Source organism: Lontra canadensis, unplaced genomic scaffold, assembly GCF_010015895.1.
Source record: "Lontra canadensis isolate GAN:19392208 unplaced genomic scaffold, GSC_riverotter_1.0 scaffold15, whole genome shotgun sequence".
In the NCBI taxonomy this organism is placed as follows: Eukaryota; Metazoa; Chordata; class Mammalia; order Carnivora; family Mustelidae; genus Lontra; species Lontra canadensis.
In genome coordinates this window covers 24,202,845-24,228,934 of record NW_022631009.1, presented here as the reverse complement: position 1 = coordinate 24,228,934, position 26,090 = coordinate 24,202,845, and the positions used below count along the sequence as shown (strand labels likewise).

At 36.5% G+C, this 26,090-nt stretch overlaps 1 protein-coding gene across 5 annotated transcripts in view; it reads right to left on the bottom strand.

Moving 5' to 3' along the window:
* Positions 1 to 267: 267 nt before the first annotated feature.
* The window catches only part of PLEKHF2 (pleckstrin homology and FYVE domain containing 2), a 72,033-nt gene continuing 46,210 nt past the window's right edge, over positions 268 to 26,090 (bottom strand). For 3 of the 5 annotated variants that reach the window (XM_032858661.1, XM_032858665.1, XM_032858662.1), the window contains exon 2: positions 268 to 2,859. In XM_032858661.1, coding sequence (XP_032714552.1) covers positions 2,096 to 2,859 — 764 coding nt within the window. In that variant the 3' untranslated portion in view covers positions 268 to 2,095. Of the gene's footprint in view, positions 2,860 to 8,694; positions 8,715 to 12,082; positions 12,231 to 26,090 lie in introns of those variants that run through there. The other 2 variants (XM_032858663.1, XM_032858664.1) reach the window with 2 other exon arrangements.

Below are 26,090 nucleotides of genomic sequence, written 5' to 3'. Positions count from 1 at the left end.
AATCATTTTAGGTTTACATATAACTAAGATTTAGAAAAGCTTTAAAAATTACAGAACACATTCGGAAAGAAAACACATCTTGGATTCTATCTGCATGTAAATTCCATGAAGAGGAAGGAAATTTTGTTTACTGCTCTGCCCCTTAGAGCTTAGAACAACACCTCACACGAAAAAGGCACCTCACAGCTTCTGAAAGAAGCAAAATATGCATTATACTTCCATTCCCTTAAAAAGGGGGGAAAAATCTTTAAGTCACAATATGCACAGTTAAGTTGTAAAATATTTTTTATTGTAAAAACAGAGTCAACAGAAGTTGACGATGCAAATGTCATCCCAGAACAGTTCTCCTTGGTTCCTGAATTTGCTAGGTTCTGATGGACCAGCATATCTCCATTAGCACTTCTCAGGTTTCATGGTCATTTTGAGATATGTTGTTTAATTATATGTATATATTGCTTAGAAACAAATGTCCATCTGATATTAAACAAAAAAGACTGCTGGGTCTTTGTTTCACATTTCCTACAGGGAGATCTACAGATCTCAGATACCTTCACAATTTAACGGTAAAGTTAGTGCCTTAACCAAACCCCAAAATTCTCCACCACATTATTAATTCAAACTCATGACATCTACAACATAGCCAGATTTAAATGTTTAAAACAAAAGTTTGGAATTTAAAACAAACATTAGGCTGATTTTTTCATATTTGAAAGACTGTAGTTATTTGCAGCATACAAATGGAGAGAATAGTGCAAAATGCATCAAGTTTTATATGATAAATATACTTTCAACCAAATGGCTGCCTCAAAAGCAAAGAGTGAAAAATTACCAATTCTCAAAAGCAATCCAGACGGACTCAATAAAGTTCACAATTTAGAAAGATCAATTGCTACTCTATTCTATAGTTTGCAAAAGGATTTCAGAAAACAGATTAAACACACAATTCTTTTACAAAAATAGAAATATTGTTTGGGACTTTACAAAACTTTATAAAATATAACACTATATTTGCAAATTCAAGATAATTTCACACTGAAATAGATAATACTTCCACCGATATAAAGTCTAGTCAAACTTAACTGGTCTGTCTTGATCATTCTTGCACATTATTTCTTCGAAGTCTTCAGCCTAAGTAGATCTGTGTTCTATCATGGGATTTTTTTTTTTTAAGAGATTGTTTAATTTCAAAGGTTTTATAAGATTTTTCATTCTAGAAATAATATTAAAGCAGATGAACTCATAACTACAAATTATGTTTTACTAAAAGTAGAAACTAATGCAATGTGACAATTCTGTATTTGATAAATTTCAAACCAAATTTTTAAGAATGAAAACCTACCTACTGACTTAAAATATATGTCTGACAATTATAATTTGGTACCTATAAAACATAAAAATATAATCACAACTATTTTATGGAAAAATATTTATTCTTATAGAATGAAGCAGCTCTAAATTTAGTTACTTGTAGCTGGCAGATGAAAATTTTATCATTTTATCACCTCAAAGAGCACCAGTGTATTTTCAAGACAAACTAACAGAAGGTAGGGGCTTATTTCACGTAACAGTGCTATTATAATAAGGCACCACTTGGTATATGAAATAGCCAAACAAAGTATTGCCAAATCACGCTTTTTGTTACTGGTGTCTTAACCATTAGATAGGATGGTTAGGAAAAAGCTAATAATATTAGCTAACCATATTATTCTCCTTTTCCCATCATTTTTTGCTTTTAGTTTTTCCATATAACAGAACACATAGTAAACAACAATGTAGTACATGATCTGTTAAATATCTTTTCCCAAACCTTCCAACAAAACAATCTAAAATTAAACAAGCGTAAGAAACCAAAAATTTATCTGATATACTTTGCAATAATCTATCCCTGTAGAAGAGTGGGGAGATGGGTGGGGATGGGATGAGAACACAATGACAGGACCTATTTTCTAAAGGATATATTGAGGCACAGAGGTTAAAAGTTTCTCAGGCAAATTCACGGCTAGAGCAAAACTGAGAGAAAGCTCAGAATTTTATATTCCCCCCAGAGCTGATTTCTCAGGTAGTCACACCCAATTAAATATTTCAAAATATGTCCTTAGTCACTGCTATCGTCATCATCATCATCATCAGATACATCATTTAAAGGAGACTTCAATGACTGACTGTAAGAGTCAGATCTAGTAGGCTGACACGTGGCCATGTCCCCGGTAGAAAGCAGGTCATAGCAGAAGTCACAAATCCGCACAGGCTTCGAGGACTGGCTTGGAAGAAGAAATCTCTTTTCAGAGCAGGGCCCACAGACAACAAAACCACATTTACGGCAATGGTGACGACGATTGACAGGTGTGAATTTTGCTTTCTGGCAACGCATACATACAGTGGCCTCAGAGTCAGGAACCCAGACAGCAGCATGTTCATTACTGGGTGTCTTCCCACTTTTGGAGAGTAAATCAGTAACACATTTATTTATGTGATTCATCCATTCTGATTTTTCAGTGGCAGTGGCAGCATAAACTGCAAATGATTTAGTTGGTGTCTTGATAAGCCATCCATTCCTCAAGTCTCCCTCATCTTTGATGGAGTCAATAGTGACATTTTCCAGGGGAATAATATGTTGTTTGTTATATTTTTTCTTCTGGATGACAATATTGCCATATACAAGAATATCATTAAATAAGAAAAACTGCCTTGCTTTGGGTTTCTTTCTGCACAACTTAGTCAATACTCCTTCTCCAATAAGAACCCTTCCAGGTATAGTTAAGGGTTGACCAGCTGCTCCAAAACAGTTTTCTACTATATTTATACGTCGAGTATTTGCTTCACTGTTTGCCAAGCGATCCACCATCTTTTGCTTGTAGCCTTTAAAAAAAAGAGAGAGAAATTAGCACACAGAATGATAAATTCATGTTTGCATATATAAAAATTATATAACCTAACCTATATAATCTAAACTATATAACTTAAATTTACTCTAATAAATCCTTACTTTTACTCAAAGGCAAAATGCTCTAAAACTGTTTCCCTCCAAGATAATCACCGAGCGTATCAAAAGGGTTAACATCTACTTTTTATAATCATCAAAAACACTTATTAACCATCTTCACATTACACTATACTCATTAAGTAGGTATTTATAAAAGTATAAACTTCTTACAGGCAATAAAGGAATAAACAACTGGACAATAAATGTAAGTCATCTCTGTAAAATAATAATCTCAATTCCATGAAATTTAATCTCAGAAGGATTCTAAAAAAGAGGGCGAAATTCTGTAAAAACCAGAAGAAATTAATGATTTTTCTGGTAAGCTAGTCCCATTGAGCTAAAGCCTTACTTAATCCTATCACCTGGATTACCAGAACTATTTCAGAACATGTCTCCTGGCTTTTGGTCTTCCTCCCTAAATCAGGCAGTGATTTCTCAAATGCAAATCTTGCCATGTCATTATTCAAAAGAACTCCCCTCGATCAACAAAATGCAGAATTTTTAGCATGGTATACAAGGCTGTTTATTATCTGGTTCTTTTTTTGTTTTTAAAGATTTTATTTATTTATTTGACAGAGAGAGAACGAGAGAGAATAAATGAGAGAGGGAGAACGAGCGAGACAGAGCCAAACACACAAGTGAGGGGGATAGCAGAGGGAGAAGCAGCAGGCTCTCAGCTGAGCGGCCAGCCAGATGCGGAACTGATCGTAGGACACTGGGATCGTGACAGGAGCTGAAGGCAACACTTAACCTATGGAACCACCCAGGCTTGTTTACCAAACTTCCCAGACTTGTCATTAGTCACTCTCCAGCTCAAACTTTATGTGCTAAGAAAACTCCACTACTTAATAGTCCACCTCATCCATGCACACCTTCTCTCATGCTGTTGTACCCTTTACTACTTAAACTTCAGGACTCAGTTTAGTTTATCATATTGAAGCCAGAAGTCTCCCTTAAACTCTTTTAGACCAAATACCTTCCTCCATGCTCTTTACATTGCATGTACCTTCGGGTTTCATTCTTACCAAACGACTGAAATCTGTCTTCTTTAAAGGCTGCAATGGAACCTAAAAGAGACCAACTGATATCTATCTTTGGAACTGGCACCCTCCGGCACAGCAAAGGTGATCAAAAATGCCGACAAGAACATTTGGCACTGTACAAAAAGCTCGTATTAATCTACTTTTCACTTGATCTTAGAAAAAAGGTGGAGAAGTGATCATATTATTAATCTACTCTTAAATGATCATAGATTTAATCTCTAGATCCAATAGTGACTTCACTCAAGTCCGTGAGTTGTGACCTATTTCAAATCTACCAACCTAATGCTACCACAACCAAGTCATATTAAGGAGAAGAGGAGCATTTAAAGTCTAACAGCTGTATCTAAATTCCAGTATTCAGCTCATAAAGTGATGATATTGTACCCCTTCTTGGCTCCATTAGAAAGGTCCTGATTATTCCTGAATTTGTCTCCTCTAATCTTGGATCCTCATAAAGCCCTTTTGCTCTCCACAAGAATAGGCTCTGTCCTGAAAGTTGTTCCCAAGAAATTATATGATAATGCATGATTCCAAACTGTGATGACTTCCTTTTCCAATAACAGCAAATATCCCAGCCAATTAAAGGTTTACTGTCCTATGCACAGTGCATCACAGAAGAGGAAATAAAAATAGCTCATAAACATGAAAAGAGAGATTGAGCCTCTTTCCATGTTTCTGCATAATTAAAGAAATGATAATACAACATTAGTGTAATTTTTTCACTTATCAGGTTAGCAAAAATTTAAAAAATTTCCTAAGATGCAGTACTTCTAAAGATATAGGGAAACAGTCACCCTCATACATTATAAAATATGTGTATTCATTGATCTAGGGATTTTATCAAAAGAAATTCCAGTTGAATGCATAAAGATAAGTGCAAGGATATCCAACACAGCACTGGTTCGTAACATACACACAAAACTGGAAAAGCTCCAAATGTCCACCAAGAGGAACTGGTTGAACAATTTATGATACACCTATAACAATATGCTAGCCATCAATCAGAAGACAGATCTAAACACAGTGATAGGGGAAATGTTCAAGATATTTAGGTGGGGAAAGAGCTGAACACCATAATCTCATTTGTTTCACATATATACTAATACACACACATACAAATATATACATATATATACACACATAAACATACATACACACACACATGCAAATCTAAGATGCTACAGATTTTAAGACACATCTTCATTTTATGTGCCACTGAAAAGAAAAAATGCTGCCAATTACACCCTGGCACACCCCTGATTATAGGACGTCCCAATTTCAGAGACATAAAATAGAGTAAAACATGTTCATCTTTAGACTCCATGAAATCTGGTATAAACACATAATCATAGATACTTGTAAATATATAAGCACACACACAGAAAATAAGAGAACTATATAACATAGTATCAACAATTGTTACTTATCTCTGAGAAGTACAATTATGGATAATTTTTCATACTTTGTACTATCTTTAACATTCAACAAGTATTTATTAGATCTAAGTGAAAGAGAAAAAAATATACAATACAGGCAAGGTCCCTGCTCCTTAAGGCTTACATCCTAGTTGGTGAGAAGTGAAACAGAAAACAAAATTGAGAACCAGCTTACAAATTAATGTTATGATTAAAGTGGTTTAAAAAAAAAACAACAAATGGGAAGCTATTCAGACTGGATAGTAAGGGAAGGCCTTTCTAAAGTGGTATTATTTCAGCTGATAAGAAGAACCAGATAGCCATGTATTATTTCAGCTGATAAGAAGAACCAGATAGCCATGAAGTGTGGAGACAAAGAAGTACATTTCAAGCAAAAGGAGTAACTGTGAAGGTGCTAAGGCAGAAAGCAGTTTTAGAGAACTGAAAGTACTTATTTATTCCCATCTAAATCAATTGAAGATTCTATTGCTTTGGACATACAGTTATTAAGCAGCTCATACCCAATGCAAACAGCTTCCTATGATTGCTACTACTGGAGTCAATACCATCTAAATTTGTGCAGTACTTTTTACATTTTTTTATTAAAGATTTTTATTTACTTATTTGTCAGATAGAGCTATCACAAGTAGGCAGAGAGGCAGGCAGAGAGAGAGGAGGAAGCAGGTTCCTTGCTGAGCAGAGAGCCCAATGCCGGTTCTCAAACCCAGAACCCTGAGATCATGACCTCAGCCGAAGGCAGAGTCTTAACCCACTGAGCCACCCAGGCGCCTCATTTTTCACATTTATTATCTTCTGACTTAACTGTCTCAAACTCCTATAAAGTAATTAGAGAAGTTTTTACATTTTTTTAAATTTTATTTTTTATAAACATATAATATATTTTTCCCCCAGGGGTACAGGTCTGTGAATCGCCAGGTTTACACACTTCACAGCACTCACCATAGCACATACCCTCCCCAATGTCCATAACCCCACCCCCGCCAATCCCCCTCCCCCCAGCAACCCTCTGTTTGTTTTGTGAGATTAAGAGTCACTTATGGTTTGTCTCCCTCTCAATCAGTTTTTACATTTTTCAAAGCAGCATCTAATAACAGCATCTAATAATATTAGCTGAAACATAAGCTGAAGGAGAAACTAAGGCACAGAGAGATTCAATAATATTCCAGGCAAAACAGCCTGGAAGTAATTCTACTCACTGGGAGTCCAACAACCAGCTGAGCACTTTGAATGCAATACAGTATATTCTATTCACGGCAACCTTAAATAGATATGCACTATTAGCTCCATTTTACAGATGAGTAAACAGATAAAAGAAGTTAAGTACACTGCCTAAGGCTGTTACAGAACTGAGGCTCCAATCTGATTCCTTGGTGCTGTTCCCAGTTTATTACGGTACACTAATTTCCCCCTACGACTCTACTGATTCTACAAGAACTGAGAAACCTTTGGAACTTCACTGCACAACTTACAAAGAAGAAAGACAATACTAACTTGAGCAAATAACCTGAAATGACAGGTCATCATGATTTATTTAGCTAGTATCTTGAACGTTTCATTCTTTGAATTTTGCAATGTATTAAAGCCTGAATCTCTTTTCATAAATCTTGCGCCATTTAAGAATGATGCAACAAAAGAAAAGCTTAGACATAATTGGTATTTGTCTAGAAGAAAACAGCTTTCAAAGTTTGACAGTGACCCACATAAAAAGTACATTTCATACTATAAGGTTATAAGTACATACTCATATAATTCTTTCAACTATAAGTATAATGTATCCTATTATCTTCATTTATTTTAATGATAGTCACAGCCCACTTGATTGATTTCACTAATGGACTGTGACCTCTACTGAAAAACAAAGAGCATGAAGAACTGAAGACCTTTCCATTATCCCTGTTGGTCCTAAAATATTTTCTATATGTGTCTGACAGGAAGAAGGAAGGACGGAGCTAAAAAAACCCCAGAAATACACAAGTGCCTTACACACACACACACACACACACACACACACACACACACACACAGAGTTGGGCATCCAGCAGGAACAGCACAGAAAGGAATGGGAGAACAGGGGAAAGTTAGCTAAAGGGAAATCAAAGTACCCCTTTAACTGGATTACTGCTAGATACCCCAAAGCAAGATTCTTTGGTGAACTGGGTTAGCGTACTACCCTTTAGCTCAGGGACTCAAAAGGGCCTCAGCCTTTCCTCAAAGCTCAAATACAAATTTACCACCAGCACACTGAGGTGCCCCAGGCAGTAAGAACTCTTATTAAAGACTTTTGTGAGAATATTACAAGATCACTCAGCCCAGCCAAGGAGTGAGTTCTTTGGATAACTTACTCACTGAAGGGCACAGAAAGAGGAAGCAGAAGACAACAATAAGACAAGGACCAATTAAACTTGTCTACTTCTCTTAGGAATAACAGTGACTACAGGAAGAGCGAGGAAGAAAGCTTCTGCATCTCTTAGAAGAGATGACTTCTTTAGGATAGTTTCCAAGACGTAAAATTACTGGGTCAAAAGACATGAATGTTTAAGGCTCCTGCTACCTTTTACAAAATTTCCATTCTGAAAGGTAACACCAATTTACCAAGCAGCACAATGACTGTACCCAATCCATCTCATCTCACATATTTTTCTTTAAAAAGTAACCAGTAAACAAGATAGATTTCAAAAATGGTATCTTTTATTCATTTACTTCATTTATCCAACATTTACTTAATGCTTTTTAGGATGGAATTCACATTTTTTCCCTCTTAGAGCACAGAGTCTACTGAAGGAGAAAGACAGTGGGTAAGTACACAACTAGGTGATTCTGAAAAATGAAGTGCAATGAAGGAAATCAGCAGGGTGTCAAGATACAGGGAAAAACTCATTTACTGAGTAGTTCAAAAAGGCTGCAGTGTTGTTATACACGGAGTCTTAAAGGATGGGGAGTCAGCCATACAAAGGAACTAATACTGCGGACAAAGGTCCTAAGACAGCAAAGAACAATACAATACTTTTAGTTTAATTAAAATTTTTATTTCATAGCTATCTAGTGAAGGCAACCACTTTCCAATGTGTTTATTAACCACCTATATTTCTAAGCTCGTATATATAGGGGTTATCAATATGTATGAGTGTTTTACACATGCAGGCTAAAATTTTTATTTCTTTGCTTTTCATAGTATATTAAGCTATAATTCTACGAATTTGATGTAGGGACAGCTTTATCTCTGAGGTAGTACCAGTATAGTCCTCTGTGATTTTTCTTCTACTACTCCTAAGCTCTCCTTAGCCAGATTATCAGACACACCCACAGGTTTCTTCTGCTATCTCAAAGTAGAGCATTCCTAGGTAACCTTTTGTAAACCAAAAAGGCTTAAAAGCAAAAAAACAATTACCATTAATTTACATGAAAAAATTTTTGAGTGTTCCCAGACTGAAAAACCCCCTGCTTTAGGCTTTTCTGATTCCTTAGGACACATCATGTTAGCAGGTAAACAGAAATAAATGAAGATAAAAACACAGATGTTTTATCAAAGACACAATTCAAAACTGTAGCGGCTTCGGGCATGCTGAGCTCCAGGAAAGGAGCTTGGTGGTGTCACTCCAGCTGCTCAGGCTATGTACTGCCTCTATAAAGGTAAAACACTATTTTCTTTCTATATATATATATTTATTTAAGTAATCTCTTCACCCAAGATCAAGCGATCAAGAGTCGCATGCTCTACTGACTGAGCCAGCCAGGTGCCCCAAACAGACACTATCTTCACAAAATTCATAAAAGTAAAAACGTTCTTTGGGTTTCTTTCAGTTAGTGAAAACAGGTACTAATGTAGGTCTTTCATAAAAGTGAGTTGTGTAATGCAAAGTTCAAAAAGTGGGGTATACCTGCATTTTTTGTTTATTAGGAACTTTACATTTAATTCTTTAATCCACCTGAAATTTGACAGAGGTTAAAAATTCCTTTTTTTCTTTTTGAATATTTGCATTCTAAAAGAGCTAACCAACTACTTCAGAACCACCAAATACTGTGTGACCTCAGGTTTCCCCCCTTGTAAATGGGAATAATAATAGCAACAGCTATGTCAGGAAGAGGATTAAATGACAATGCATATAAAATGTTCAGCAAGTAGTAATGAAATGACAGCACTTATTAATGGCATTAATAATCTAATCTACACGTTTACAATACCATTTTATATTAAACTTTTATATATTCTGGTATCTGCTTCTGGGCTATTCAGTCAAATCTATTAACTGGTTTTCTAATTTTTTTTTTAAAGATTTATTTATTTATTTGACACACAGAGAGAGAACACAAGCAGGCAGAATGGCAGGCAGAGGGAGAGACAGAAGCAGGCTCCCTCCCGAGCAAGGAGCCCCATTCGGGACTCGATCCCAAGACACTGGGATCATGACCTGAGTAGAAGGCAGGCACTTAACCGACTGAGCCACCAAGTGTCCCTGGTTTTCTAATTCTTTTATTTTTTTAAAAATTATTTTACGTGAATCAGTTTTTTTTTTTTAAGATTTTATTTATTTATTTGACAGAGAGAGACAGGCAGAGAGTCAGGCAGAGAGAGAGAGAGAGAGAGAGAGAGAGAGAGAGAGAGAAGCAGGCTCCCTGCTGAGCAGAGAGCCTCATCCGGGGCTTGATCCCAGGACCCTGGGATCATGACCTGAGCTGAAGGCAGAGGCTCCAACCCACCAAGCCACCCAGGCGCCCCTGGTTTTCTAATTCTTATGTGAGTACCATGCATCTTGTAGGACTAGTCTAGGCTCTCCCCATTACTTAACCTTTTAAAAAAGTCTTACTTAAGCTCTGTTTATTTGTCCAGATGAAGTCTACTTAGACCAGGGGTTCTCAACCTTAGCTGTACATTGGAATCACAGAGAGCTTTAACTTTCAGTATACCAGAAAAAATAGTCCTCCCAATTTACTGAGACCAAAATCTTTATTTTTAGTATTTTTAGCCATTTTATGACTGATTTATGGAAGTAATTAAAGGAATAAAGATGATTTTAAGAATGATCTTTATAAAAAAATTAAACAGAGTAAATTTCTTATTTCACATTTCTCTGTTATTGAAGGTACATATATCCAAAAACCAGCATCCTTTCAATGCTTATAAGCTATCATGCATGAATCTATAATATATTCATTTCCATGTTTAATGACTCTGAGTTTGAGAAAACTCATCTAGAATATCATCTGAACACTCAGTCTGAGATTTCACTTATAATGATTCACCAGCATTATTAGTTTAAGTGTTGCTGTTTCTTTATACTCACCTTCTTGTCTGGTACTTCTGAAATGTCTACCTTTCCTGATTTTTTTTCTTTGCAGTTAAAGATGAAAAATGCAGAATAAAAAAAATCTAAATTCTCAACTATGTTAAATGAAGGCTTAAAACAAAAGAAAAAGATGACTACCTCCAAACTGTATTTGTATCTTTTTGAAAGATGATGCATACTTTGGGCAATGCCATAATAAAACTGAAAGATGGTGTAATAGTGATGATTTATTTCATCCCTGTATCATCCTTCTAGGCAATTACATTAGTCTTCCACTTTTTTTCTTTTTGGTTAAATAATTCTTAGGACATTGAAATAGTGAACTGCTTCAAAATATAGAAAAGCAAGGTCATTAAGAACCTGTATTATAGATTTATGTATGTCCTATGAAGCCAGATGTAACTGCAAGCTAGAATGAATTTTATTCTATTCTTTAGTAATTTCCCATCTCTAAGAAATGGTAAAAGTTACAAAATATCAATTACTACAATTTTTTTTAAAAGATTTTATTTATTTATTTGTCAGAGAGAGAGTGCGAGAGTGAGAGCGAGCACAGGCAGACAGAGTGGCAGGCAGAGTCAGAGGGAGAAGCAGGCTCCCCGCTGAGCAAGGAGCCCGATGCGGGACTCGATCCCAGGACGCTGGGATCATGACCTGAGCCGAAGGCAGCTGCTTAACCAAATGAGCCACCCAGGCGTCCCTCAATTACTACAATTTTAACTGCTTAAAATAGAAACTCAAAAACCAAAAATGGAAGCCAATCTGATTACAAACATAAAGGGTTACAGAAATACTGATCCCTAGGTCTCTCCCCCAAAATAAAATATTCTGATTTTATTGGTCTGGGTATGGAAGGTATGGCTAGAAACTGGAATACTTTATTTATTTTTTAAAAAATTTTAATTTTTAACAGATTTTAGAAAGAGATAGAAAGAGAGAAAGAAAACATCAGTGGGGGAAGGGGCAGAGGGAAGAGACAGAGTGGGTATTTGATCTCAGATCTCAGGACTCTGAGATCAAGACCTGAGCCAAAACCAAGAGCTGGATGCTTAACTGACTGAGCCACCCAGGTCCCCTGGACACTGGAATATTTTAAAGCTCCCCAAGTAATTCTAATATACAGTTAAGGTTTAGAACCATTTTTCAGTTATAATAAATTAAAGAAGAAAATCCACTAAAATTTTTATGGAATTCATACTACACCCATGCATTAGTTTAGAATAAGTTAATATCTTAAGCTTTTTTTTTTTAAGATTTTATTTCTAAGCAATTTCTATACTCAATGTGAGGCTCGAACTCAAAATCCCAAGATCAAGACTTCCATGCTCCACTGACCAAGCCAGCCAGGCACCCCAACATCTTCTTGAGTTTTTATTGCTCCTCGTCAGGTTGATATATCTCTTCCCAAGGTTTCAAATCTTCTTTTGTGGCCCAATAATTTTGAAGGTTTCTTCTCACAAAATTATTACACATTTCTTTTTTCTTTTTCTTCTTCTTTTTTTTTTTTTTCTTTTTAGGGAGGGGTCAGGGAGAACACAGAGAAAGAGAATCTTAAGGAGGCTCCACGGAGCCTGACATGGGGCTCAATTTCACAACCCTGAGATTATGATGTGAGCTGAAATCAAGAGTCCGACACTTAGCCAACTGAGCCACCCAGGGGCCCCTAAACATTTCTTTAGTAGGTTCCCAGATACTTCATAGTTTTTGTTGCTATTTTGAATCTAGTTTCCCCCCATTATATTTTCTAATTAGTTACAAGTATTGGTAAGAAAACTACTGGTACTTCTGTCTTTTCTCCTCCCATGTCCAGTCATTTCACAGAACTCTATAAATTCCCAATTTTCCAAATGATGTCCCCTTTGTCTTCTTGTCCAGCAAACAGTATCTGGCAGTGCTATTTCATAGCTAAAAATGTAAGAATCCAAGGCAAGAGAATAAAAAAAAAAAAAAACTTAAAACTTTTACAAAGCTAGATTTGTATACCAAATAAAAAATTTTTTTAACAATCCAAAGTTTCAAGTTATCTCCTTCACAACTGTAGACAAGAAATGCATTTGAATTGTCCAGGCTCCACCCTAGTCTTTTGGTAACATCTTGTTTCTGTTCTTCAGTGGACTGTCTACCACCTGCTAAAAATGTAACACTAGAAGAGGCAAAAACTCTTCTAAAAAAGAGACAGAATACTATTTACAATGGAGAAGCGAGCCCAACTGTCACAGAATACGATGGCCCAGTTCTTACTGAAAATCAAAACTTCTTATCTCATCTTCGAGGTGAGTTTATTTATTTATTTATTTTTTGGGGGGGTGAGTTTAAAACAAAAAATCATCCAATTAATTTCCTACATGTACCCATGACATCTGCTATCAGTGAGTATCAGTATTCAGCTATGCACTATAGTTGGAAAAATCAATACACTATGAACCAAAAGACCTGGATTCTAATCTCAACTCAGGCACTAAAATAAGAGATTTCATACAAATTACCTAACTGTTGGGGATGGGGGAGGGGATGGAGGAGGAGCAGCAGCAGCCACCACCTAAAATAATCTATAAAGCACCTTCTTTGTTATTTTTTTTTTTAAGATTTTATTTATTTATTTGTCAGAAAGAGATGGAGAGAGCATGCACAAGCAGGCAGAGGCAGAGAGAGAAGCAGGCTCCCTGCCGACCAAGAAGCCAGATGCAGGACTCAATCCCAGGACTCTGGGATCATGACCCGAGCCAAGGCAGCAGCCCGACTGAGCCACCCAGGCGTCCTGACCTTCTGTCTTTAAAATAATAAACTCTGATTGTGGTTGGGATATGTTTCTGGTTTACTGCAAGGCTAATTTGCCCACAAATTAATTTGTAATAAAAATTTTGACTGTATCTTACTATCAATCAAGATTTTAAAATCTGTTGTTACTACATTCCTGAACTTCCTAAAATCTATCTTTGAAAAACCCAAAGCAAATATAATCCTCAATGGGAAAAAGCTCACAGCCTTCCCGCTGAGATCAGGAACACGACAAGGATGCCCACTCTCACCACTCTTGTTCAACATAGTATTAGAAGTCCTAGCAACAGCAATCAGACAACAAAGAGAAATAAAAGGTATCCAATTTGGCAATGAAGAAGTCAAACTCTCTCTCTTCGCAGATGACATGATACTTTATATGGAAAACCCAAGAGACTCCACCCCCAAACTACTAGAACTCATACAGAAATTCAGTAATGTGGCAGGATACAAAGTCAATGTACAGAAATCAGTTGCTTTCTTATACACTAACAATGAAAATACAGAAAGGGAAATTAGAGAACCGATTCCATTTACTATAGCACCAAGAACCATAAGATACCTGGGAAGAAACCTAACCAAAGAGGTAAAGGATCTGTACTCGAGGAACTACAGAACACTCATGAAAGAAATTGAAGACACAAAAAGATGGAAGACCATTCCAGGCTCTTGGATGGGAAGAATAAACATTGTTAAAATGTCTATACTGCCTAGAGCAATCTATATTTTTAATGCCATTCCGATCCAAATTCCACCGGTATTTTTCAAAGAGCTGCAGCAAATAATCCTAAAATTTGTATGGAATCAGAAGAGACCCTGAATTGCTAAGGAAATGTTGAAAAAGAAAACAAAACTGGCGGCATCACGTTGCCTGATTTCAAGCTTTACTACAAAGCTGTGATCACCAAGATAGCATGGTACTGATATAAAAACAGACACATAGACCAGTGGAACAGAGTAGAGAGCCCAGATATGGACCCTCAATTCTAGGTCAAATAATCTTTGACAAAGCAGGAAAAAATATACAGTGGGAAAAAACTCTTCAATAAATGGTGCCAGGAAAATTGGACAGCTATATGTAGAAGAATGAAACTCGACCATTCTCTTACACCGTACACAAAGATAAACTCGAAATGGATAAAAGACCTCAATGTGAGACAGGAATCCATCAGAACCATAGAAGAGAACATAGGCAGTAACCTCTTTGATATCAGCCACAGCAACTTCTTTCAAGATATGTCTCCAAAGGCAAAGGAAACAAAAGCAAAAATGAACTTTTGGGACTTCATCAAGATCAAAACCTTCTGCACAGCAAAGGAAACAGTCAACAAAACAAAGAGGCAACCCACAGAATGGGAGAAGATATTTGCAAATGACAGTACAGAGAAAAGGTTGATATCCAGGATCTGTAAAGAACTTCTCAAACTCAACACACACAAAACAGATAATCATGTCAAAAAATGGGCAGACGACATGAACAGACACTTCTCCAATGAAGACATACAAATGGCTATCAGACACATGAAAAAATGTTCATCATCACTAGCCATCAGGGAGATTCGAATTAAAACCACATTGAGATACCACCTTACACCAGTTAGAATGGCCAAAATTAGCAAGACAGGAAACAACGTGTGTTGGAGAGGATGTGGAGAAAGGGGAACCCTCTTACACTGTTAGTGGGAATGCAAGTTGGTGCAGCCACTTTGGAGAACAGTGTGGAGATTCCTCAAGAAATTAAAAATAGAGCTTCCCTATGACCCTGCAATTGCACTACTGGGTATCTACCCCAAAGATACAGTTGTAGTGAAAAGAAGGGCCATCTGTACCCCAATGTTTATAGCAGCCATGGCCACGGTCGCCAAACTGTGGAAAGAACCAGGATGCCCTTCAACAGATGAATGGATAAGGAAGATGTGGTCCATATACACTATGGAGTATTATGCCTCCATCAGAAAGGATGAATACCCAACTTTTGTAGCAACATGGATGGGACTGGAAGAGATTATGCTGGGTGAAATGTCAATCAGAGAAAGTCAATCATCATATGGTTTCACTTATTTGTGGAGCATAACAAATAACATGGAGGACATAGGGAGATGGAGAGGAGAAGGGAGTTGAGGGAAATTGGAAGGGGAGATGAACTTTGAGAGACTATGGACTCTGAAAAACAATCTGAGGGTTCTGAAGGGGCGCGGGGGGGGGGGCGGCGATGGGAGGTTGGGGAAGCCAGGTGGTGGGTATTATGGAGGGCACGTATTGCAAGGAGCACTGGGTGTGGTGCATAAAGAATGAATTCTGTTATGCTGAAAATAAAAAAAAAAAAATCTGTTGTTACTGCTGAATTGAGACTACAGAAAATGTAAAAGGGAAGACAAACAGAAAAGTAATGAAAGAAGAAGAAAAAAAAGCAACAAACTATCAGAGATACATCCTCCCTGGACAAATGTAAAAGTATTAAAGCAAACTACTCCTCCTAATACAGGTAAGTCAAATAAACAATCTCTGTGTCTACCACATATGAAAAGGACAGGCCCATTCTCATTTTCAAAAGTTCTATGGTTTAGTAAGCATATAACAATAATCAGGAAATTCTAGGTAAAATTTTCAATAAAATATTAGGATGATAAAGCAAAAAAATACTTTGAAATCTGTCAAATTAAATTTGTAATTTCAGTAAATTTTACTTATTCCATCAATAAGAAGAGACAAAAGTTTTGTCCTCCACTTTCCAACAGGATTTTTGTCAACTGAAAATCAACATGTATTCTTTTGTTAATTGAGGTATAACTGACATGTAACATATAGCTTCAAGTATAAAATGTGTTGGCATTTGTATACATTGCAAAATGATCACCACAGTAAATCTAGTTACCATATGTCACCACACAAATTTTGTTTTCTTGTGATAAGAACTGTTAAGATTTACTCTCTCGATTTTAGAATGTGCACAATATTATTGACTACTGTCACCATGCTCTATATTACCTCCTTGTGACTGGAAGTTTGTTCCTCTTGACCCCCTTATCCCATTTTACCCATCCCCTGGCAACCACCATTCTATCTTTGAGTTTTTTGTTCATCTTTGCTTTTAGATTCCAATTTTAAGTGAGAACATACAGTACTGTCTCTGCCTAACTTACTTCATTAGCATAACATGCTCAAAATGGCGAGACCTCATTCTGTTTTATGTCTGAGCACTATCCCATTTTATATATATAAATATATACATTACAAATTTATATATATAAAATATATGTTATATATATAAGTATATATATCCATTCTAACAGGTGTGAGGTGATACATTATAGTTTTGATTTGCATTTCCCTGATGGCTAGCAATACTGAGCATATTTTCATGGGCCTATTGGCCATCTGTATGTCTTCTTTGAAAAAGTATCTATTCAGATCCTTTACCCATTATTTATTAAAATTGATTATTTTTTGGCTACTGAATTGTAGTAACTTTATATATTTTGGAAATAAATCCCTTATCAGATAATGATTTGCAACTATTTTCTCCCACTCAGTAGGTTGCCTTTTTATTTTGTTGAAGGCTACCTTTGCTATGCAGAAGATTTTTAGTTTGATGTAATTCTACTTGTTTATTTTTGCGTTTGTTGCTTTTGCTACTGGAGTCAGACCCAAAAAATCACTGCCAAGACAGAGGTCAAACAGCTCATTGCCTGTATTTTCTTCTAGGAGTTCTATGGTTTCAGGTCTTATATTCATGTCTTTAATCCATTTTAAGTTGATTTTTGTGTATGCTGTGACTCTACTGCATTTCTAGACTCTATTGCATTTATTTATTAGTTTTAATAGTCTTATGATAAAGTCTTTAGGGTTTTCTATATATAAAAGCAAGTCATCTGCAAATAATGAGTTTTACTTCTTTCCAATTTGGACAGCTTTTCTTTTTTTTTTTTAATTTTTTTTTCAAGATTTTATTCATTTACTTGACAGAGACCACAAGTAGGCAGAGAGGCAGGCAGAGAGAGAGGAGGAAGCAGGCTCCCTGCTGAGCAGAGAGCCCGATGTGGGGCTCGATCCCAGGACTCCGAGATCATGACCTAAACGGAAGGCAGAGGCTTTAACCCACTGAGCCACCCAAGCGCCCCATGGACAGCTTTTATTTCTTGCTTAACCACTGTGACTGGGGATTTTCAATACTATGTTTAATAAAAGTGGAAAGTAGGCAGGCATCCTTGTCTTTTTCCTAATCTTAGAGGAAAAGTTTTTAGTTTTTCACCATTCAGTATATTCTTAGCTCTGGGCTTGTCATACATAGCCCTTATTTTATTTTTTAAGATTTTATTTATTTGAGAGAGAGAAAATGAGACAGAGAGAGCATGAGAGGAGAAAGGTCCGAGGTAGCAGCAGATTCCCTGCAGAGCAGGGAGCCCTATGTAGGACTCAATCCCAGGACTCCAAGATCATGACCTGAGCCAAAGGCAGTCACTTAACCAACTGAGCCACCCAGGCGCCCATAGATAGCCTTTATTATGTTGATGAATGTTTTCTCTATATCCACATATTCAGAGTTCTTATCATAAATACTGAATTTTGACAAATGCTTTTTCTACATCTATTGAGATGACCATATATTTTTATCCTTTATTTTAATAGGGTATGTTACACTGATTTGCAAATGTTAAACCATCCTTGCACCCCTGTAATAAATCCCACTCAATTATCCTTTTAATGTATTGTTGAGTAAGGGTTTGCTAATATTTTACTGATGACTTTTGCATCTGTGTTCACTAGAAATATTGGCCTACAAATTTTTTGTGTGTGATGCCCCGTGTGGTTCTCGTATAAGATAATGCTGGCCTTGTAAGTGAGTTTGGAAGCATTCCCTCCTCTTCCATTTTCTGGAAAAGTTTGAGAAAGGTAGGTATTAACTCTTTAAATGTTCGGCAGAGTTCATCTGTGAAGCCATTTGCTCCTGGACCTTTGCTGGGAGGTTTCTGATTACAACTTTGATCTCCTTACCTTATCAATCTATTTAGATTTTCTACTTCTTCATTATTCAGTCTTGGAAAATTGTGTATTTCTAGAAATTTGGGTCCATTTCTTCCAGGCTGTCCAATATGTTGATATGTAAGTGTTTACAACAGTTTCTTATGATCCTTTGTATTTCTGTGGTATCAGCTGTAACTTCTCTTTCATTTCTGATTTATGTGAGCCCTTCCCTTTTCTTCTTGGTAAGTCTAGCTAAAGCTCTGTCAATTTTATCTTTAAAAAAACCAAAAAACAAAAAACCAGCTTTCAGTTCATTGATATTTCCGATTGTCTTTTTAGACTCTTTTTCATGTATTTCTGCTTGGTTCTTTATTTCCTTCCTTCTACTAACTTTGGCTCTGTTTGTTTTTCATTTTCTATTTCTTTTAGGCATAAAGTCAGATTATTTGAGATCTTTCTTGTTTCTTAAGGTGGGCCTATAATGCTATGAATTTCCTTCCTAGAACTGCTTTTGCTGCCTACTACAGACTTTGGTAAATTGTGTTTCCATTTTCATTTGTCCCAGAGTATTAAAAAAAAAAAAAAAAATTTTTTTTTTAAATTTATTTAAGTAGGCTCCGCAGCCAGTGTGGAACCCAGCCTTAGGACTGAACTCACAACCCTGAGATCAAGACCTGAGCTGAGATCAAGAGTTGGGTACTTAACCAACTGAGCCACCCAAAGTATTTAAAAAAAAAAAATTTCTCCATTGGTTTCTTCATCAACACACTGACTGTTCAGTAGCATGTTGTTTAATCTCTAAATATTTGTGATTTTCCTAGTTTTTCTTCTTGCAACTGATTTCTAGTTTCATATCACTGTGGTCAGAAAAGATGCTTGATATGATTTCAATTTTCCTAAGTTTGTTGAGACTTGTTTTGTGGGGTAACATATGATCTATCTTGGAGAACATGTTTCATCTGCGTTTGAGAGAATGTGTATTCTGCTGCTTTTCGGTGGAATGTTCTGTATGTATCTAATAAATCCATCTAGTCTGATGTGTTAAGGCTGATGTTTCTTTATTTATTTCCTATCTGGGTAGTCTATCCCTTGATGTAAGTGGGGCTTTAAAGTCCCCTACTATTATCATATTGCTGTCAATTTCTCCTTTTAGGTCTGTTATGTACAGCAAATATTATTTAGGTGCTCCTATGTTGGGTGCATAAATACATACAAATGTTATAATCCTCTTGTTGGACTGACCCCCTTATCATTATATAATGCCCATGCCTATCTTTGTTTTTTACTACAGTCTTTTTTAAAAGTCTAGTATGTCTGATATACGTATAGCTACTCCAGCTTTCTTTTGGGTTCTATTGCATGAAAAAATCTTTTCATATCTCTTCACTTTCTGTGTGTGTCTTTACATCTGAGGTAGGTCGCTTGTAAGCAGAGTATAGATGGGTCTTTTTTGGTTGTTGCTAAACCTATTCAACCACAGTGTCTTTTGATTGGAGAATTTAATCCTTTTACATTTAAAGTAATTATTGATTTCTGGCTGTATTGTTGTTCTTCTCTGTTCCTTTCTTCTTCTCTTGCTCCCTCCTTTGTAGTTAACACTTTCTTCAGTGTTACGCTTAGATTTCTTTCTTACTATGTTTTGTGTATCTGTGATAGGTTTTTGCTTTGTCATTACCATAAGGCTCATATATAAAATCCTATATATACAAAATAGTCTATTTTGACTTGACAGCAACATAAGTTTAAATGTATTCTTAAAACTCTTAACTTTTTGACCCATATTTTGTTTTTGATGTCACTTTTTATTCTGTGTATACCTTAACGGATTATTATAGTTACAGGTTTTTTAAAAATTACCTTTATCTTTTAACCTTCATATTAGCTTTATAAATAATGTATCCACTCTCTTTACTGTATATTTACCTTTACCAGAGATATTTACATTTTGCAATGTTATCTTATTAATGCCCTTTATTTTCAGCTTAAAGAAGTCCTTTAAACATTTCTGTAACATTGGTTTACTGGTGACCAGCTCCTTCAGCTTTTGTTTATTTGGGAAAACCCTTTACCTCTCCTTCAATTCTATAGTAATCTTGCCACATAAAATATTCTTGAAGCTCTTATCTTTCAGTACTTGGAATACATTGTGCCACATTCCCTTCTGGCCTGCAAAGTGTCTGCTGAAAAATATGCCTATCTTGTTACCAGTTGTTTTTTCTCTTGGTGCTTTTAAGATGCTCTGTTTAACTTTTGACTTTTTAATTACAAGGTGTCTTGGTGTGGATCTTTGGGGATTCATCTTATTTGGAACTCTCTAGGCTTCCTGGATCTGGATATCTGTTTCCTTCCCAAGTGAGGAAAGTTTTCAGCCATTAAGTCTTCAAATAAGTTTTCTGCCCCATTCTTTCTCTCTTCTCCTTCTGGAACCCCTATAATGCCAATGTTATTCTGCTTGATGTTGTCTCTTAAGCTATCTTCATTAAAAAAAAAAAATTATGTATTATTATTATTATTATTTTTTTTTTTTTTTTTGGCTGCTCTGTTTGGGTGAGTTACACTGCCTGGACTGCTAAATTACTGGTTCTTTCTTCTGCTTCATCTAGTCTGCTGTTGAATGACTCTAGTGTATTTTTCAGTTCAGTTACTGTATTCTTCAGCTCTGTGAGTTTGTTGAGTACTTCCTTATTTTTCTATCTCTGCTGAAGTTCTCACTGGGTTCATTCTTCTAAGTTCTGTGAGCATCTTTATGACCATTACTTTATCAGGGCAGAGACCCCTGGCTCCTCAAGGAGCTGCTCCACTTGTGAGATCCATCCCAACTGTGCACTGCCACAATGGGTGGGGGTTTTTGGCAAGACTGCCTCTCTGCCTCTCCTACCTGTCTCAGTGTGGCCCTTCTCCTGTTTGTTGTAAGGAGTTGTTTGGCTAGTTTTCAGGTACTTAATCAGAGGAAACTGGTCCATAGGTGGCTGTAGATTCAGTGTGTCCACGGGAGGAGGGGAGTTCCTATACCATCATTTTGAACACCCCTTCCACAACATATACTGTAGAAATTAGTGATTAATAAAGAAAAAAAGTTCATGTTTTAGATAAGAAGAAAAAAAGGGACAAACATTTATATTTTCAATTTAAACTCATATAAAGCTAGATTGAGAGAACTGAACAAAATTTGAACATTTAGAGAGAAGCCATAGTAATTTTTAAAAAAAGTCTCTCCTAGACACCAAATCTATTATTGAAGAGTAAATTCAAATGCATACTCTACAGGCTTAGCCAGAAAAGGAAAAAAGAAAAAAACTAACATTTACTCAACACCTATACACATGCTGGGCACTTCCACATTTTACTATTTTAATGATCTAAATTTTGTTAAGTGGTAATTATGTACATTTTACAAAAGAGTAAATTAAGTCATGTATAGTTAAACAATTTTCCCATTGCCTCACAGCTAGTTTTTATAAAAATGTATGTTTTTCTATTAGACTTTGCTACCTTCAGAAATATTATAGAAACATTTGACTTATGTGAACCATATTATGTATGTGGAGAAAGCCACTGATAAGAGAAAAAAATTAAAACATGGTAATAAGTATAAAAAGGCTAAAAGTGATCATTCAAATATACTAAAAGGAAATGAAAAGTGTGTAGGGTGTCAGTAAAGGCAGTTTCAAATAGGTTAGGCTTGCTAGAGAAATTTACCATGGCGTATAAAAACCAAGCTATAGTGGAGGATTTTAGAAAATTTGGAAAACCAGAATAGAGACACTGGGAGTTACAAAAGGTTTTTGGAGAGGTAGGAGATAGCGGGAAGAATATAGACCTCAAGTTTTAAGCAGGACTTCCAGACTTAAACTAGCATTTATAGCATACAACACAAGGCAAGGTTATTCTTTTTTTTTTTTTTTTTTTTGAGAGAGAACATGTGCATATGCCCACACATGTGGTAGGGGAGGAAGGGGCAGAGGGGCAGAAAGAGAATCTCAAGGAGGCTCCATGCCCAATGTGGATCTCGATGTAGGGCTCAATCCCATGGCCCCAAGATCACGACCCAAATCAAAATCAAGAGTCAGATGTTCAACCGACTGAGCCACCCAAGTTTTCCAAGATTAATATTCTTTAACTACACCATAATAAGGTAATCCCTATTCAAAACCCAAAGGTTCCCTGGCTGGTCAAATTAAATCTAAAATCCTCAATCTGGCATTCAAAGCCTTTCAGAGTCAAGCCCCAGCCTGTCCCATGCTGTCTTTCCAGTTCTACCTCTTTCTATATGTACTATTTGTTATAGTCAAAGCAGATTACATGGTATTCCCAGAATATGCTGAGCTTCCTAGCCTACCTCTGAGCCCAATATGTGGCCCCCACCCCTGCTATTCTGAAATTTTACCAATTCCTCACGATGCAGTCAGTTCAGTACTCACAGCCATCAGTCTGAACTGATCTGAGTATGGCCAACAGTTAGAAGTGGCAGCAGCTTTTTAACCTAGAGTTTGACAAAAATCAAAGACTTCATTTTGACATCTATACTAGTGTTCACAGAAAACAGGAACCAAACCTACACATCAATTGCTTCACTACACTCACAGATTTTAAATTTACAAGCAAATATTTGGATCCATTTAACTAGTATCTAATTATGAATTCTAAGAATTGAGCATGACAAATCCTGTTTTAAAAAAAAAAATCAATCTCATGATAATATAAAAAAATGATTTCTTCTCTTGCCAAGAAGCACAGCTGTTTAGTTAGCAAATAAAAAATGATGATGTGTGCATATTTTCACCACCAACAAAATTCAGATAAAGAAGTGCATCATTTCAGAAAATTTTTATAGAGGGGCAGCTGTACAGTGTTGACTGCTGTAAAGAACCACTGTATAATACTGAAAAGCTAGTAAAGCTCAAATAAATACTGCTGTGGAGCTGGTTATTCCATCATACCCCTAACAAATTTTCTTTAGTATTTTTCAAAGCAGTTGCAATCTGCTCACCACATTTCAAGGCTTTATGCTTTGTGTCAGAGGGAAAAAAGAATGAAGGAGACACTGGGATTTAAGACATGTACCACAAAATTTTAATAAAAAGCACATGAGTTAAGTACTGTGATAAAAATAGTTTGGGGTGCCTGGGTGGCTCAGTGGGTTAAGCTGCTGCCTTCGGCTCAGGTCGTGATCTCAGGTTTTCTGGGATCGAGTCCCTCATCGGGCTCTCTGCTCAGCAGGGAGCCTGCTTCCCTCTCTCTCTCTCTCTGCCTGCCTCTCTGCCTACTTGTGATCTATCTCTGTCAAATAAATAAATAAAATCTTTAAAAAAAAAAATTTAAAAAAAATAGTTAACAAAGCAGTAAGGAAGAAAAAAGGAAGAGTAAAAAGATATGGCTTGAAGAATGTAGCATTTGAACACTTGAAACAGGTGTGAACAATAAGTGGAACCTCAAAAGGCAAAATAATGGTAAAGGCACAAAGCTCTGCAAGAAAACATGTGTTAAAAAAAGTCACATGCGGGGCGCCTGGGTGGCTCAGTGGGTTAAAGCCTCTGCCTTTGGCTCAGGTCATGGTCTCAGGGTCCTGGGATCGAGCCCCACATCGGGCTCTCTGCTCAGCAGGGAGCCTGCTTCCTCCTCTCTCTCTGCCTGCTTCTCTGCCTACTTGTGATTTCTGTCAAATAAATAAATAAAATCTTAAAAAAAAAAAAAGTCACATGTACAGATGCATTAGCGGCTAGAGGGAGTTATTTAGTAGAAAAAACAGGGGAGGAAAAAAAATAGAACAGATTTTGGTTCTTGAAGAGTTCTTTCTGAAGCTTTTGGAAAGAGTGGTCTGATGAGTTGTTAAGAGTGACGTTTGCAACAGGAAAAGAATAGCAATCAGGTTCAGGACTGCTATAACTAACCAGAAGTGGAAGAATAAAGCTGAAATAAATCCACAGGTTCTTGGTCTAGGCAATAGTGAAGCTGGTAAGAGCAATACTAATTTTCCATATATTTGTTGAAGTAGTAGTAAACATTTACTGACCTCTTACTCTGTACAAAGTAGTAATAGAAAGACAGAAGTACTCAAACTAACAATCTCTGTGAAGGAGAAAGACAAGTTTATAAATAGTATAAAAATCCAAGTTTATATACATAAAACTATGTAATTCATGTGTTATATATTAGGGTATGTGTCTATAGGAAAGAGAGTGATAGGAATAAATGATAAAGAAGAAAACAAAAGAAAAGAGTTTGGTACCCATGTAGTATGCTATGAACTAAGGAATATGATTAATTTAAATCTGTGCACTCAGTTTAAGGAGCAGAGGAGAAACAAACCAAAAACATTAAAAAAATAAATAAGAGTGATGAAGCCCAGGGCCAAAGTGTTTAGTTGGGAGGTAACTGTGGCCAGGGGGAACATCTAGAAGTAACTCTAATATGACTAGAAATTCAAGCTGAGCCTTAAAGCAAAAGTGGTAGGTCAAACTATTTGGGGGAGAAGGAGAGATACAGGGAGTAATGGTGTACAAACATACTCCTCAGAGAAGAAACAGGTGAGCCCAGGCTGGAGCAGGTAGGGCCAGAATAAAGTATGGTGGCAGAAGAGAAATCTGGTGAGATAGAGAAGAGCCAAACTGCAAAGGAAAATAAGCATCAGACTAAAGAGTTTAGACTTTATTATACAGGCAACAGGAAGACAGGCTTTCAAATAGGAAAAGGTTAATCAGTACACAAAAGCAGTAGGCAGGATGACTGGAGAGACTACTGAAGTTAGACTGAAGGCAAACAAAACAAAACAAAAACCCAGAGGGTAACAAAAGCCTGAGTCACAGTAATTGACAGCCGAAATAAAAAGGGGAAGAGAGACTTAGGAGGTATAGAAAATAGGATTTAGAAACCAACTGAATATATGGGTGAAAAGTGAGTGCAAGATGACTTCAAAGGTCTAAGCATAAGTCATTGGTAGATGCTAGGTTTGCTTGGGGAGGAAGAAGACATCAGTTTAGGATGTACTCATCTTGAAGTACCTTCAGGGTATCCACAAGACAAACACAAATGCTAGGATGAGAAGGGAGCTCCAGGACTGAAAAAGACTAAGTAGTCATTCATACAGAGATGCTGGTTGATGCTGTGGAAGACAGAAGTCAAAGGACTGAACTTAAGGGAACACCTACTTTAGAAAGCAAGAGACAAGCAAAAGAAGAGAGAAGGGGAGAAAGGAGAGCACAAAGTACCTTTTCAACACCATTTCACGTGTCTCACAAGTCTCAGAGACTAAATAACCTGATTGTGCCAAAAGTCACAAATAGCAGTGAAACACGTGGAAAAATTGAGGACTAATGGTAATGTATAATAATAAAATGCTTCAGAAAGCACTGCCCTTTGACCCTGGCATTTTTAACCACAGAAATTTATCCTGAGAAAGAAACTCTTGTGGGGGTTGGGGGAGGGGCACACATGCTGTACGTAAAGTTTTCCCTCTGGCATTAAGTCTAATAGTGAAAAACAGAGCCTAACTTTCTAGCCATAGAGAGGAGTAGTTATTATATATACCATGAAAAAGCCAAATGTCTTAAAAGAAGATATTTTACCACAAAAAATTTTAAAACTGCAACAATGAAGGGAA